Source organism: Engraulis encrasicolus, chromosome 2 (genome assembly GCF_034702125.1).
Source record: "Engraulis encrasicolus isolate BLACKSEA-1 chromosome 2, IST_EnEncr_1.0, whole genome shotgun sequence".
Taxonomy (NCBI): Eukaryota; Metazoa; Chordata; class Actinopteri; order Clupeiformes; family Engraulidae; genus Engraulis; species Engraulis encrasicolus.
The window spans coordinates 30513517-30528583 of record NC_085858.1 but is presented as its reverse complement, the minus strand read 5'-3'; the positions used below and the strand labels follow the sequence as shown (position 1 = coordinate 30528583).

The following is a 15067-nucleotide window of genomic DNA, read 5'->3' as shown; positions in this document are numbered from 1 at the left end:
GCATTTGTTATTTATTACACGTAGGCCCTATTATTATAAGAAATAATCTGTGATTAGCCATGTTGAAAATATGTCTTGAGTGTGAAATTACTCATCACTTAAACACACACTAAATAACTTGATTCTTTCATACATACATTACTATGCATAAGTGTTCTGCCCGTGGGGAAGCAAATAACATGGGACTGGCTGAAGGACAACACAGTCCTCAGTAACCACCAGCAGCGGTCACAGCAGAACACACAGAGCCCGAAGCCTTCATATTCTAGGGCAGTAATTCCCAACCAGGGGTACGTGTACCACTTGGGGTACATGCAAACAGTGATATAAAAGCAAATGTATGAAACAGTCATATTGGGATAGAGGAAGACATAGTGAGGGGGTAGGCCTACTCATGATTCTACAAAAAGGCTTAGGGCACGGGTATTCAATTAAATGTCAAAGAGGGCCAGTTTTTCAAATTCCTCCCAGCAAAGGGGCCGAACTATACTTATGTATTATGGTTGCCGATTGTCAGTGAAAAAAATATGGGACACTTCATTGAGGTGGGGGGTCTGGGGGTCCTCCCCCATGAAGTTTTGCCTTTCTTAGTTGTAATTTCCTGTATTTTAATGTCCCGTGTCCCGTTTCAGCTCGATACGGAATCCGTACTTTTATCTCTAAAGTTCGAAAAACGATTCCATATTTCAAGGTGCTTGTGGGGGGCCAGAACTTTGCCATCCAAGGGCCGCATCTGGCCCCAGGGCCGCCATTTGAATAGCCCTGGCTTAGGGGGTATGCGAGGGGAAAAAGGTTGAGAATCATTGTTCTAGGGCACCACCCCATGCATGCAGCCCAGGGACCAGAAGACAGCTCCCTATGCCATATCTTCGTCATCTCACAAGCTGTACAATGGTGGACTAGATTAGGGAGTGGAACTGTACATGAGTTGGAAAAAAAATCTGTTCAATTAATATTATTATCCATAGAGTACATAAAGTAACCCAGGTGGTTTTTCTACTTTATGTGGCACAAAATATAATTTATGATTACTGTAGCCCATCTTCACCATACCAAGGCTTTATTTTGTGAAAAACAATGTTATTTGCATGTACCTACAGTACATTTGAGCTAAGATTTCCATAATGGTACTCAAATGAGATGGTGTAGAGTGGAGTGTTGGATAAGCCATTTTGCAGTAGAGCAAAAAAAGAAGCAAAAACATACACACAGAGCTATTAAAACAAACATTTTATTTGTGTGCTAAAGCTGTGATTAAACATGAAAATAAATAAATAAAGCACTGAATTTGCTATAAATTGAACATTTACCATCAACATAAGGAGTCAATCCAAAGTCAGAGAACTTAGGGTGTAGGTCACAAAAATAGATTCTTACCATTACTGGTGGTTTACATGGACAGAGGAGCATTTGAAACAAGTTTTCTTTTACATGAGGCATTGCATAAGAGTAAATGATATTCTAGATAGTCTATTACCTATACTCCCACACAGATGGCTATTGCTTCTGGGAGCTACCTATAGGTGTTAATAGTGTGTGCCAATGCAGACCAACATTAAGTGATCAACTCATACCCACATCAATGCTATGCAATATATAGGTCCTTAATACCATCTCAGATATGCAACATTTTTTTATTATTATTATCATTAAAGTGTGCTTTCATATCACATGTCAGTTATTTTTACTTAACATTTTAAAATGTTTGCACTCTGTGCTGCCTATGAAATCAACCCTCTGAACAGTCTCTTCCAGGGGAGGACAGATAATTTTGTCAAATTATAAAATTACAAAAATGTATCTACATTATATACAAGATTAAATCATAACAGAAAAAAACAGAGGTACAACAGACAGTGGGTCATTTAAAAACACACACTTTTGATTGAGTTGCGGCTGATTGTGTTGGCTTGTCATATTATGACATTTCACGTTTGGCAAATCACTTCCTGGCCACCTTTCTGCATCTACATACAAACTAAAAACCTGATGTGAGGGAGGCACAAAGCACTACAAACCAGTTCACAAAGGTTTGTAAAATTAATACGCATCTTATATTCAAATAAACAGCACCATTCAACTCAATCAGCAGTGTACACAGGTAAGGCTTCATGCATTCCTAATCACAAACAAAAAACAAAATGCTTAAAACCAATTTAAGTTATAAGCAATGAATAACATCTGTTGTGTGCCAACCTGTTACATCTTTCTCATGTTTACGTACATAAGATTTTCTTTAAACACTCGCTTCTTACCATTATGATGTACAACTGTGCGCACTTTGCAAGTTCATTGTTAAACTTATGAGCTAGCAGGGCCGCCGCTAAGGCAGATCAAGACATTTTGGGGGCCCAGAGCATCCGAGGGCCCCACAGGGTTACTGTGATGTGATTGAGGCGGGCTGGGGCCCGAAATTAGCTTCTTTCAGGGGGTTCAACGATTTCTAGCAGTACCCCTGTGAGCCAGTATATTCCTTTCAAACGGATGGAGGGTGAATGTTACCGTAAACCAATTGAGGGTGATATACGTTATCGAACTACTTAAACTGTAGCAGTTCAGGGTACAGAGAGGCGATTGTGATATTCAGAACTGATGAAGGTTACATACACACCATGTTCATCTCGTCTAAAAAGAAAAAAAAGGGGGGAAAAAAGAAAAGAAAACAAAAAAAAATCAGTCTTAAGGAAGGATATTGCTCGTTCCAGTACTTCTTCTTGGAAAGGTGAACCAGGACTAAACCAGTCGTGTTCTGACCATAAACAGGATGGCACCTGCCATGAAGGAAAGTACACATTCTCAGGTCTATACAGTATAAGTACAGGTAGGCCATTACATTACATTTGGCACCCCACGTGTTGGCCTCAGCTGCTTACTGTAAGACATCAGAAGAAAAGTGATTTACAACAAAATGAAAACGAGCCATCATTGTCCATCTTTACAGGAATCCAGGTCCCAAGCTGGGTTTCTTCAGGCCTCCCGGCCTATTCAAAGCTCTCCTCTTCTGGGATGGGACAGGTCCAAAATGTCCTTACAGTTCCCTTGCAGAGGGCAGCCATATCGTACGTACTACATGCCGATTGCCATTGACTTAACAGAGCAGACTGTGAGCACACCTTACTGGTAGTCTCTTGAATGGACAGTGGACACGGTGGTCTCTCAACCCTTCTTTCATTCAGAATTGGCTGCCTAAACTTTCTATAACACCAGGCTCGCGCACACACATACACATTCGCACCATCTTCTCACCCTTAACTCAAGATTCACTTCGGGGCAAATGTCCCCATTCCTGCCGAAACACTCTGTCCCCATATTATGCGCAAACACATACAGTACTCAGTCAGGCCATACTTGTCATCCACAGCTCAGTTTCACATGAGGGCAAATGTCCCATTTCTGCCGAAACACTCTGTGCCCCATATACGCACACACATACAGTACCCAGCCACACTTCCACTCCTTAAGTCTCACTTTAAAGGCTAATGTTTTGTTTCCTGTCCTGCAGCCCACAGTGTCTGTCTGCTCAGCCAATCACCTAAAAGAGGGGCATGTGTTTCTTTTGTTGTTGTTGTTGTTGTTGTTGCTATGGCTACCGAGCCCTTCAGGCGATGCGCGGCGCGGAGCGGTCGTTGGTCAGCGTCCTCTTCAGCTTGACGCCGCGGCGGATAGTCATCAGCATGGTGTCTCCCTGAGGGTCCAGCCCGGAGTCCATCCCATCCACCAGCATGCCCCCCACCCCCACCCCCACCATCACCTCGCCCATCTGCTGTCCCACCTTGCCCACCTGACCCAGGGCCACGGGCGGGTTGGTGGAGGCCTGCCCGCTCCACGACGACACGGGCAGGATGCCCAGCTCCTCCCCGCCCGAGAGCGGCGACTCGGGGCTGGCCGGGTCGTCGTCATCCATGCCCATGCCCGTGTACATACCCGCGTACATGCCCATGCCTTTGCCGGGGCTCGTGCCCCCCTGGCTGAGGCACAGGCTTGGCAGGCCGTCATGGCCCATGGTGGTGGTGTTGGCGCCGGGCGTCTTGAGTGACGGGGGGATGACGGGGGTCTTGATGGGGATGGGTCCCCTCTCCCCTGCCGAGATGGTGGCGCGCCGGCCCGACGGCTTGGTGGAGGGCGTGCGGCGGATGGTGGCCACGCCCGGCGTGATGATGACGGGCCCGTGAGCGTTGGATCCGTGGTGGTGGTGGGCCGCGATTGGTCCGGTGTGGTTGGGGCCGGCGTGGTGGGAGGGGCTTGAGGGGACTCCGGCGGTTGAGGCGGGGCGTTTGGCCTGGAACATGCGGCGGTAGGACTGCGTGAGGTCGCTGTTGCGCGGCACCGTGCTGGACTTGTCAAAGTCCTGCTGCTCCTCCTCTGGCTCGCCGCCCATCGAGAAGTAGTCGTAGTCTGACACTAGAACACACACACAGGCAGGCAGAGGGAACACATTAGATCAAGATAGTCATAATCATAGTCACACTGGAACACACACACATACAGTCCCACACACACACACACACACACACACACACACACACACACACACACACACACACACACACACACACACACACACACACACACACACACACACACACACACACACACACACACACACACACACACACACACACACACACGGGCAGACGGGGATACATTAGATTGAGGGACACTGGAGCGCTATACAAAAACATACATATATTTATAGATCTGTCATGCATGCTAATCTTCATTTCATTAATGCAGTGTTTCTCAACCTTTTTTGAGGCAAGGCACCCTTTCAATTCATGAAAAATTTCAAGGCACCCCAAACCCCAAATCCCCTGCTCACTCTCCTTTTGTAAAGCGAACTTGGGTTACTTGAAAGGCGCTATATAAAACCAAGTTATTATTATTATAAACCAACAAGCAGTAATATGGTATCGCATCCGATACCACACAAGCTTAGAAAAGTAACACATTTGGAGACGTCACACGACCTACGTTTGAAGTTGCAGCTGACTGGGGCGACCTATTTACTTTATTGTGCGTAAATGGCAGATGAAAGATTCCACTGACTAACATTAATTTATCAATTTAGACAAATATGTATTATATAACATCATTTATTTATCGGCCACGTTTCCGTGGCACCCCTGAGGGGGACCTGTGGCACCCCAGGGTGCCCAGGCACCCCTGTTGAGAAACATTTCATTAATGTAACGTGCAAACATGTACTACCGTCCTAGAATTCATTCATATTTAGTAATTTATCAAACATGTTATTTTAGCGTTTCCACTAAGAAATAAAATCTTTCCCAAAGGGTCTTGTTATATCCTCATTTATATTCGTCTTACATGCTTCATTTTTGCATGTCCTAAGGCCTGCATGCTGGATCATATAGCCGCAGATCAGGTTTAAGTATGCAATGCAATGCAATTCAATAACTACAGCGATGTGCCTCAAGGTGGTTTTCTTGAACTCTGTGTGTGAGCATGTCTATGCACATTCTTTTATGCATGCATTCTCAATGGGGGCATGTACCACTCAGTAAAAGAAAGCACTGCATATACAGCACAGTACGTTGAACGTTTTTTTTGAAGGACTTTATAATAAATAAATAACCTTCTATGCTGTTGGGCTGGAATTCCCCACCGTGGCTAGACCTCCAACATTGTCACATGCCACAAGACCCTTAACTTTCAACCAGGGCTGGACTGGCGATCTGGCATATAGGGCATTTTCCCGGCCAAGTCTGTTGGGTTTTGTTTGTTTGTTTGTTTGTTTTGCGTTGTTTTTTGTCTTTTCCCCTCTTAGTTACCGGCCTACCATCTAGACGTGGCAGCCCATTGGTCCATCGTTTACATAGACAATGGGCTGAGCCAATCATAATGCGGTAAAAACAGGTGGAGCTGTGTGAGGGGCTGGTCTACGCCAGAAATGCCCTGACTGGTTTTCTGAGCTGAGTCCAGCCCTGCTCTCAACCTAATCTAAATATTAACACAACATGGTGTAAAAGCCCTGCTGCACCTACAACCACGGATTCCATTGTCACTAAGAGGCCTCTCAATACTGGATCACCAGGGGAGCATGACTGCAAGGCCGGAGTTGTGATATGCAAGTGTGTACCAGAGAACACAAAGGGAGTATTTGCATAGGCTTTATGGACTTAAAGGGATACGAGGGTGATGCTGCTATGGAATAATACGGGATGGTAGTAAGGTGTGCACTTGAAATTAGTTTGACCATATTTTCAGAGTGTGTGTGTTGCTGCGAGTCCGTGTAGCAAATGTGTATGTGTGTGAGGGGCTCTAAATGAACACCAGCCAACCGGCCAAATGCTAGTGAAATTTCAGTTTGGCTGGTAGAAAAACTAACTTACTAGCCACTTTGACCCATTAGTGAGTGTGTGCTTGGCTAGTAAGATAAACATCTTTAAACCATTTTGGCTGGTGATGAAAAAAAGTTAATATAGAGCTATGTACTGTATGTGTGTGTGCCTGTGTGTGTATATGTGTGTATATGTGTGTGCCTGTGTGTGTGTGTGTGTGCCTGTGTGTGCCTGTGTGTGCCTGTGTGTATATGTGTGTGCCTGTGTGTGCCTGTGTGTGCCTGTGTGTGTGTGTATGTGTGTGCCTGTGTGTGTATATGTGTGTGCTTGTGTGTGTATATGTGTGTGTGTGTGTGTGTGTGTGTGTGTGTGTGTGTGTGTGTGTGTGTGTGTGTGTGTGTGTGTGTGTGTGTGTGTGTGTGTGTACACTGTATACTGTATCACTACATACTGTACACACGGCTCTTACTCTGTGAGGGTATGGTGTCCTCGGAGCAGCAGGGGGTGTTGGTCTGCGTGCTGTAGCCACTGGAGCAGTGCAGAGAGTCCCGGCTGGAGCCCTGGGGGTGGGGGTGGGGGAGAGAGTGGGGGTGGGGGTGATGGGGGTCCAGCTGCAGGCCGCAGGACAGGGCCAGGGACAACTCCGCATGGGGGTCAGACTCCTCCACAGGCTGAGGCTGAGGGACACACGGAGAGAGAGGCACACACACAGTCAAGGCTAAGGTCAAAGTCATCGTTGTGTGTGTGTCACACCAGGGGACATTCGGATGGACCGACATTGCATGTCATCACATGGAAAACAAAAACCAACAGACACACGCATGCTGCGTAGTACATACACAAGGAAACATACTGATGGACACAGACAGGCATGCACGCACACACAGAGCTGCTGGCATGGTCATGGAGTGGCTGAAATGTGCATGGAGTAGCTCGTATGGTCGTGTTTGCGCTGTATGCCTTGCTAGGTGTTGTGAGCAGATACAAACATGCACAAATGCACAGTCAGACACACTAAAGCCCACATGTACCCTGTGTATATTATTGTCTTACCTTATGCATGGGAGTGTTGTGAGCTCTGGGTGAATCTTCAGTGGAGCTGCCGCTACGTGTCCTCTGCTGCTGGACAAGAGCAGGGGCAGCGGCAGGAGCAGGGGCGTGGGCCAGGGCCGGGGCCGGGGGGCCCTCCGCGCTCTCCTTCTTCCTGCGCAGGGTGTTCACCATGGGCTGGTCATAGGGGCCCGGCTTGGCCCAGTCCTAAAGGACACACAGAGACTGAGTATAAGAGGATGAGACGCAACGTGATGTCTCACAGACAGAGATTGGACTGGTAGAGTAGAGTAGATGAGGCTGGAGTAAAGTAGAGTTAAGTATAAAAGAGTAGAGTGGAGAAGAGTAAAGTAAAGCGGAGTAGAGTAGAGTAGAGTAGAGTAGAGTAGAGTAATGTAAAGTAGAGTAGAGTAGAGTAGAGTAGAGTAGAGTGGAGAAGAGTAGAGAAGAGAAGAAAAGAGCAGAGTAGAGTAGAGTAGAGTAGAGTAGAGTAGAGTAGAGTAGAGTAGAGTTGAGTAGAGTAGAGTGGAGTAGAGTAGAGTGGAGTGGAGTAGAGTGTAGTGGAGTGGAGAAGAGTAAAGTAGAGTGGAGTAGTACTAGGGAAGAGAAGAGTCGAGTTGAGTAGAGTGGAGTGGAGTAATTGTAGAGTAAACAATATAAGAGTGAGTAGAGTAGAGTAGAGTAAAGGCACTTTTCCCAATTAAATCATTTCAATCACGTCATACAGCATTTACTGTCCATCATATAATATAATGACATAGGTATATACTATGTACTGCACATATAAATACATATACACCAAATAACAGAACTGAGAGATAAATGCATCTGTTTTCTGTGCAAATCAATGGACGACTCTGGCAGCTGCACACTTCTAGATTCACCCTCCTAGTATAGTGAAGTTTAGCCACTTCAGAATGTTTAGTTTGGGCTTCATTGTTTAGCCTGGATCACTGCTGTTTACAGAAAACACCCACCAAGCTAATTAAAATCACACACACACACACACACACACACACACACACACACACACACACACACACACACACACACACACACACACACACACACACACACACACACACACACACACACTGGAAAAAAAGGCTATTTGAATACATGTGCTTGTGGTTCACATGAGACCTCATCATGCAGACACACAGTGTTCCATCCTCCCAGTACACTCCGAGGAGTACCAATGATCCACCACAGCACCTACGACATAAACGAGGCTCCAGAGTACTGTGTGATGGGGACTACTGTAATTAACCGACGAAAACATTCTGCATCCGTCGATATAATAACGAGCCACAAAAGGTCTGTAAGTGTGTAAACAAAAGAGCTATGCACTCCAGGCTTCTAAACGACAATCCGGTGCAACCAGAGCAGGACTAAATAATAAGTGCAAAGGGAAAAGAATCTTGTGCCACACGGATGTCTATTTTCTGTTATATATTTTTCAGTGCAGTAAGACTAACGTTTCGACATGCGTCTTCATCGAGGTCTCTGATGAAGACGACTGCACTGAAAAATAAATAACAGAAACTAGCCATCCGTGTGGCACCAGATTATTTTCCCTTCGCGTCTGTGCGTGTGTGTGTGCGCGTGCGCGTGCGATGATTGGAGCTGTGAGAATCCAGAAGCCTTCACAGCTCCACCCTTGTGAATTGTGGGTAGGTGGTAGGTTGATGAAATCTGATGTCACTGAAGGATGAAAGCTACTGCTATATTACAGGTATAAAATAATTTTCTATTATATTATATTTAGTTTTTTTCCCACATAAATTCCATAGATAATAATGATTAAATATGATATGTGTTCCATGTTTTTTTGTTTTTTTTTGCATTTCGAGACAGTTTGAAACCCATATTGCAAAGCATATGAGCCCAGCAAACTGCAGTTCAACCATGAACAGCAGATGGCGCAGTTCCAAAAACAAGGGTACAGTGGCTGGCTACCTCACCTACCTAAAGTCACAAAAACTGATTAGTGATGATGAACCATGTGCTATGCCAACTTTTTCTAATATGTGCCTCGAGAATCAAGCTTGGTCGTGTGATCAGTGGCATGCATCAGTGGTGCATCTTGACCATCTTGATTAACATGTTAATTTTGCCAGCCCTATTTATATTATATTATATGATATTATATGATATTATATGATATTATATTATATTATATTATATTATATTATATTATATTATATTATATTATATTATATTATATTATATTATATTATATTATATTATATTATATTATATTATATTATATTATATTATATAACACAGTTTTATAAGTAGCACTCTTCAAAAGGTCAATTCCTGGTCAGGAGGAGAGCACATGGTATGGGGGAGGCGCAGAAATGTAAACAAACAAACAAATAAACAAAAACAAACGGATGGGCGGACAACCAACCTTCCAGCTGGGGACCTTGGAGGAGGGCAGCATGCCCCCGGCCCCCAGGGTGCAGTAGTGGGGGTAGTCGGGCACCAGGGCGGAGATGGGCCTGGACCAAGAGCGCAGGGTCGAGGAGGAGGAGCAGGAAGAGGAGGAGGGGGAGGCTGGGGGAGGGTAGGAGGAGGGGTAGATGCCGCTGCTGTGGTTGCCATTGGTGATGATGCTGGGGACGGTGAGGGAGGAGGTGGGGCCCGACCCGTTCAGGTAGAGGGAGTCAGGAAGCCCGTAGTGATCAAAACCATTGGTCAGCTGTGCATGGAATGATGATGATGATGATGATGATGATGATGATGATGATGATGATGATGATGATGATGATGATGATGATGATGTGCGTTTACACCACACGGCAGCAGCATGGGATCCAACGAAGAAAACAAAACAAACAAAAGAGAACAGAACAAAACAAATGGATGAGATGAAAATAAAAACCAACATGATGTAATGCAACACAAGAGAGGCAAACACGAAATGAACGCATAAATTAATAAAAGAACAACCCAGTGATGAAAAAAGGACATGATTTCAACTCAGATTGTGCAAAACTCAAAACGTCAATGAAAAAAGTTTTCCTTATGTAATGCAATGGTGTAGGATTGCTGTATATCCCACAAAATGAACAGTATACCTGCATGAGAAGGGAAGGGAAACGAGACGCGTGCGTTGGGGGGATTCTGGGCTTTTAGTCAGCTCAGGAGCAAGTGCTGATTGTTGGGGAGTTCACCTGTTATAACCCCCGCCCACAGGAGTAGCCCTCATGATAAAACAACCCAAAACTACAGGACCAACATACATGTTACAAGCAGTGAGGTGTGGAGCAGAGAGGTAAACACAGACAGACAGACAGATAAACAGACAGGCAGGCAGACAGACAGACAGACAGACTCAATACACACACAAGGCTGATGAAAGGCCAGTGCCAAAGACAATGACAGGAAAGGAAGGAAGACACGGCTAAAAGCAGCACCAGACAGCCTCACTAGATAGATGGACAATACCGGAAAAAGACCAAAGATAGAACCAGTAGCTCACAGGCTCCAATAAACTGTCAGGCAGCTGACAGAATGGAGAAAACCCTCAGAGAAACACAGGCAGGCAAAGAGAGCCATCGAAGTGCATGTCTTACTAATAAGAGTCATCGGACACAAAGTGCTGAGTCACTGCACGGCACTTGCAGAGTGATGATGATGGTATCCCTTTCTGAGAGGCTTCAGGACTACTAAACGATCAGATGAGGTTGACCGTCAAAGGCATCTGAGGTCATACACTTTAGCTGATGTACAGTGTGTTTATTTGTCATGTCTGTAGCCGGTGACGGTTATAATCAACAATGATATTTGGAGACGCAAGTCTGAGAACAAGAGTTCAGCCAGAGTGTGTATGAAAGAGAGAGCGAGACAGATTGAGAGATAGAAAGGAGAGAGTGTGATAGGGAGGGGCACATAGAGAGAAGATAGAAAAAAGGAAAGAGAGAGTGCGAGAGGGAGGGAGAGGGAGGGAGAGACGGCGAGACAGACAGAGAGAAAGAGAGAGAGAGAGAGAGAGAGAGAGAGAGAGAGAGAGAGAGAGAGAGAGAGAGAGAGAGAGAGAGAGAGAGAGAGAGAGAGAGAGAGAGAGGGAGAGAAAAGGGAGTGCGAGAGGGAGGGAGGGATGGCGAGACAGAGAGAGAGAGAGAGAGAGAGAGAGAGAGAAAGAGAGAGAGAGGGAGAGAAAGAAAGAGCGAGAGAGTAAGAGTGACAGACAGAGTCAGTGTTATTTCAGTCAGACAGCCAGCTGGTGTCTTTGGGGCCAGGGGAGCTGTGGAAAGAGCAGCAGAGCAGCAGAGGAGGAGAGGAGAGGAGAGGAGAGGCGTCTGAGGACACAGGCCACAGATCAGACGAGCGCTCAGCCTCAGACGCTCCGAGCTCCGCTCCGAGGAGGAAAAAGAAAAGCAGTGGGGATCTGGGATGGGAGAGGACGAGACGGAAGCTCCTCGTCTGCCACTCTCCACAGCGACCTTATTGTTGGCAGCCGTCACGGAAACCTCAAACGCATCATCAGCCTCGAGTTCCAAGAGCCAAGAAAAGACAGAGAGAGAGAGAGAGAGAGGAAGAGGAGAAAGAGGAGGGAGAGAGAGAGAACATCTGTGTGACAGAGAGAGAGAGAGAGAGAGAGAGAGAGAGAGAGAGAGAGAGAGAGAGAGAGAGAGAGAGAGAGAGAGCTGGAGGAAGCGAGTGGCCAGAGCTGTGGTTGCTTAGCAAACGTCTGCCTGTCACATGACCACAGAGCGACCCTGGACGTTTGTTCCGTTCCGAAAGCATCAAGCTCCTGAGCTTTCATCTCCCTCCAGCCCGGCCTACCCTCTGTGAGGTCCCTGGGGGTCACCATGGAAACACCATGGAGGCACATCAGCCTGGGTAGAGTCTCATGCCATTCCACTAATCGGCCCGCTTTTGAAATATTGAAAGACATACCGTAACATAAACATACTTTCTCCAACGCATATTTGGGGCCAGCTAATTTTCATTCATCAAAGAGGGAGAGTCAATGACGTTGACTGACACACTGCTAAGAGCACAGAAAGTGGTAAAAGTGAAGTGTGTGTGTGTGTGTGTGTGTGTGTGTGTGTGTGTGTGTGTGTGTGTGTGTGTGTGTGTGTGTGTGTGTGTGTGTGTGTGTGTGTGTGTGTGTGTGTGTGTGTGAAGCATGGAACCGCTAAACAGTCATAGTGATTATATGGGCACCAACTAACAAGTGAACGCTCACATTGGTTCCTGCCTATGACAAGCAGAGAGAACAGGCTCACTTCCTCAGTCTGGGATGTAAGGGGTTAATGAGACACAGAGAATCATGGGAAGGGAAGTGGCCTAATCATGATTAGACAGCTGGTCCTGACATCAGAGGTTGGCATGTTTGCATATTGCGTAGATAGATGGAATGTGGTCTCTACGTCATCATTCATGACTGAAGTGGTCCCAGCAGTGAGGCACCTAAACCCACATTGCTCCAGGGACTGTAACAGATACTCTGTACCTAAGCACCTGTGAGTCACTTTGGATAAAAGGGGAGTTAAGACAGGGGAACAAGCCTGAGGGAGGGTGACACTGTCTCCTATTGTGGAGCCAGCAGAGGAGAGAAGAGTAGAGCAGAGGAGAGAAGAGGAAAGCAGTGCAGAGCGCATCAGTCTGTGACAGTGACTGTGTGTGTGTGTGTGTGTGTGTGTGTGTGTGTGTGTGTGTGTGTGTGTGTGTGTGTGTGTGCATATGTGTGTGCATGTGTGTGGTCACCTGTGTGAGACCTGTGTGTGAGGCGTGTGTGTGTGTGTGTGTGTGTGTGTGTGTGTGTGTGTGTGTGTGTGTGTGTGTGTGTGTGTGTGCGCGCGCCTGAGTGGGAAAATGGAGCTCGGTGCTGAAAATGGCTCGATGCTCCACATGTCACATTCTGACATGCAGCTGAACTCTATAGGGGCTCCAGAGCAATAGCAGTTTCCATATAGACCCCAACTGGGATCTGGATCTGGACTATGGAGTATGGAGTATGGTATTATAGCTCTTTTCCACACAGCACTTGGATAACTGGGGGAATTCTTGAGGGATTTTGTTTACCATTCTAACAACTACGTATGGCGCTCCAGGAAAATCTTATTTACGGGGCCTTGTCAACTATGCCTCTCACAAAATAACGCAGGGATACTGTCGTTGTGATGGCTGTGTAAGAAATGGGCTTTCCAGTGAAGACAGCGTATAGGCCGAGGCCAGAGAACATTGGTGAATCCAAGACCTTTTTTATGAGATTTTGTTAAATGGGGGCTTCCTTTTGAGCAACATCAGCCCACCAAACGTCTTACCTTTGGATTGTCAAACATACTGAATAGTCAGTGTCTATCACCTGTGTGGTGGTGTCTGGGGGCAGGAGTGGGGGTGGGGTGCACATGGAGTGGCGTTTGCATTACACTGTACGATGACAGACCTTACCAGAGGGTAAACATCACATAACTGGTCATGGAAATGGTGGATGGGTATCCCACCTGTGTGGCAGTATCTGTGGGTGTGGACGTGGGCATGGGGGCCTTGAATGGTCTTTGACTATATGATAGTAAAACAACCTAACCCTCACCTGTGTGGGGGTATTTGACAGGAGAGGTGTGAGAGGTGGACAGGAAGCGCATTGGGAGAGAGATGGGGAGGGGTCGGCAAAGGACCCGGGCCGGGAATCAAACCCAGGTCAGCTGCATGGCAGGCAAGTGCCCTACCGGTTGGCCATGGCAGGGCCAGTAGCTAGGCTTATATGATAGGAAAACATCCTACAGCAACTCTCACCTGTGTGCCGGTGTCTGCAGGTGCAGGCATGGGCGAGGGGGACTTGGAATGGTGGCCGGTGTCGTGCGACAGGAAGCCGGAGTCGTGCGATGAGATGGAGGCCAGGCGGGCGGAGGTGGCGTGGGGCGGCAGCGTGCAGCTGCGGTAGCGGTAGTGCGGCGAGGGGGAGTGGCCATAGGAGCCGCTGGAGCGGCCACTGGAGTCACTACTGGTCACGCTGTTCAGACTACTGCTATTGGTGGAGAGAGAGAGAGAGAGAGAGAGAGAGAGAGAGAGAGAGAGAGAGAGAGAGAGAGAAGGAGAGAGAAGGAGAGGGAGGGGAGAGAGAGAGAGAGAGAGAGAGAGAGAGAGAGAGAGAGAGAGAGAGAAGGAGAGAAAGAGAGAGAAGGAGAGGGAGAGAGAGAGCGAGAAGGAGAGGGAGAGAGAGAAGGAGAGAGAAGGAGAGAGAGAGAGAAGGAGAGGGAGAGAGAGAGCGAGAAGGAGAGGGAGGGAAGGAGAGATTACCTTTGGTCCTTTTGATCACACAGACTGATTCTTTAAGACCTAAGTCTGACAGCAGTTGTAAATCGAGCATTAACACAAAGGTAGTCCTCCTGTAATTCTATAACAAAATTCCATATCAGTGCTGATGCTCTTCAAAAAAAGATAGAAAAACTAACAAGAGTTGCTGATTAGACCTAGTATATATTCAACTTTATTTGTTTACACATGTATAAATAAAATACAGGGTAAGAAAATGCAGTAACACAGGGTAACAAAATGCCGTTGTTGTGTTCAGCGTTGACCTGGTGGCTGTCGTGTGGGTGGAGGAGTTACCTGCACATGCTGGACTTCCTGGACATGGCGTTGTTGGGGGAGGCCGGAGGGGTGTGGTACGTCCAGTTGTAGTCAGAGCCTTTCAAGTCATGCAGGACCTTTAGGATGGAGTGGGAAGGGGTGGGGTGGGGTGGGGTGGGAGGAAC

At 46.8% G+C, this 15067-nt stretch overlaps 1 protein-coding gene across 4 annotated transcripts in view; it reads right to left on the bottom strand.

Moving 5' to 3' along the window:
• Nucleotides 1-1215: 1215 nt before the first annotated feature.
• LOC134436820 (protein MTSS 1-like) overlaps nucleotides 1216-15067 on the bottom strand; it is a 54064-nt gene continuing 40212 nt past the window's right edge. For 2 of the 4 annotated variants that reach the window (XM_063186173.1, XM_063186188.1), the window contains 6 exons: nucleotides 14922-15019; nucleotides 14106-14337; nucleotides 9766-10056; nucleotides 7353-7556; nucleotides 6769-6976; nucleotides 1216-4401 (listed from right to left, as the gene is read on the bottom strand). In XM_063186173.1, the coding sequence (XP_063042243.1) occupies nucleotides 3599-4401; nucleotides 6769-6976; nucleotides 7353-7556; nucleotides 9766-10056; nucleotides 14106-14337; nucleotides 14922-15019 (1836 nt within the window). In that variant the 3' untranslated portion in view covers nucleotides 1216-3598. The remainder of the gene's footprint in view (nucleotides 4402-6768; nucleotides 6977-7352; nucleotides 7557-9765; nucleotides 10057-14105; nucleotides 14338-14921; nucleotides 15020-15067) is intronic. The other 2 variants (XM_063186180.1, XM_063186192.1) reach the window with 1 other exon arrangement.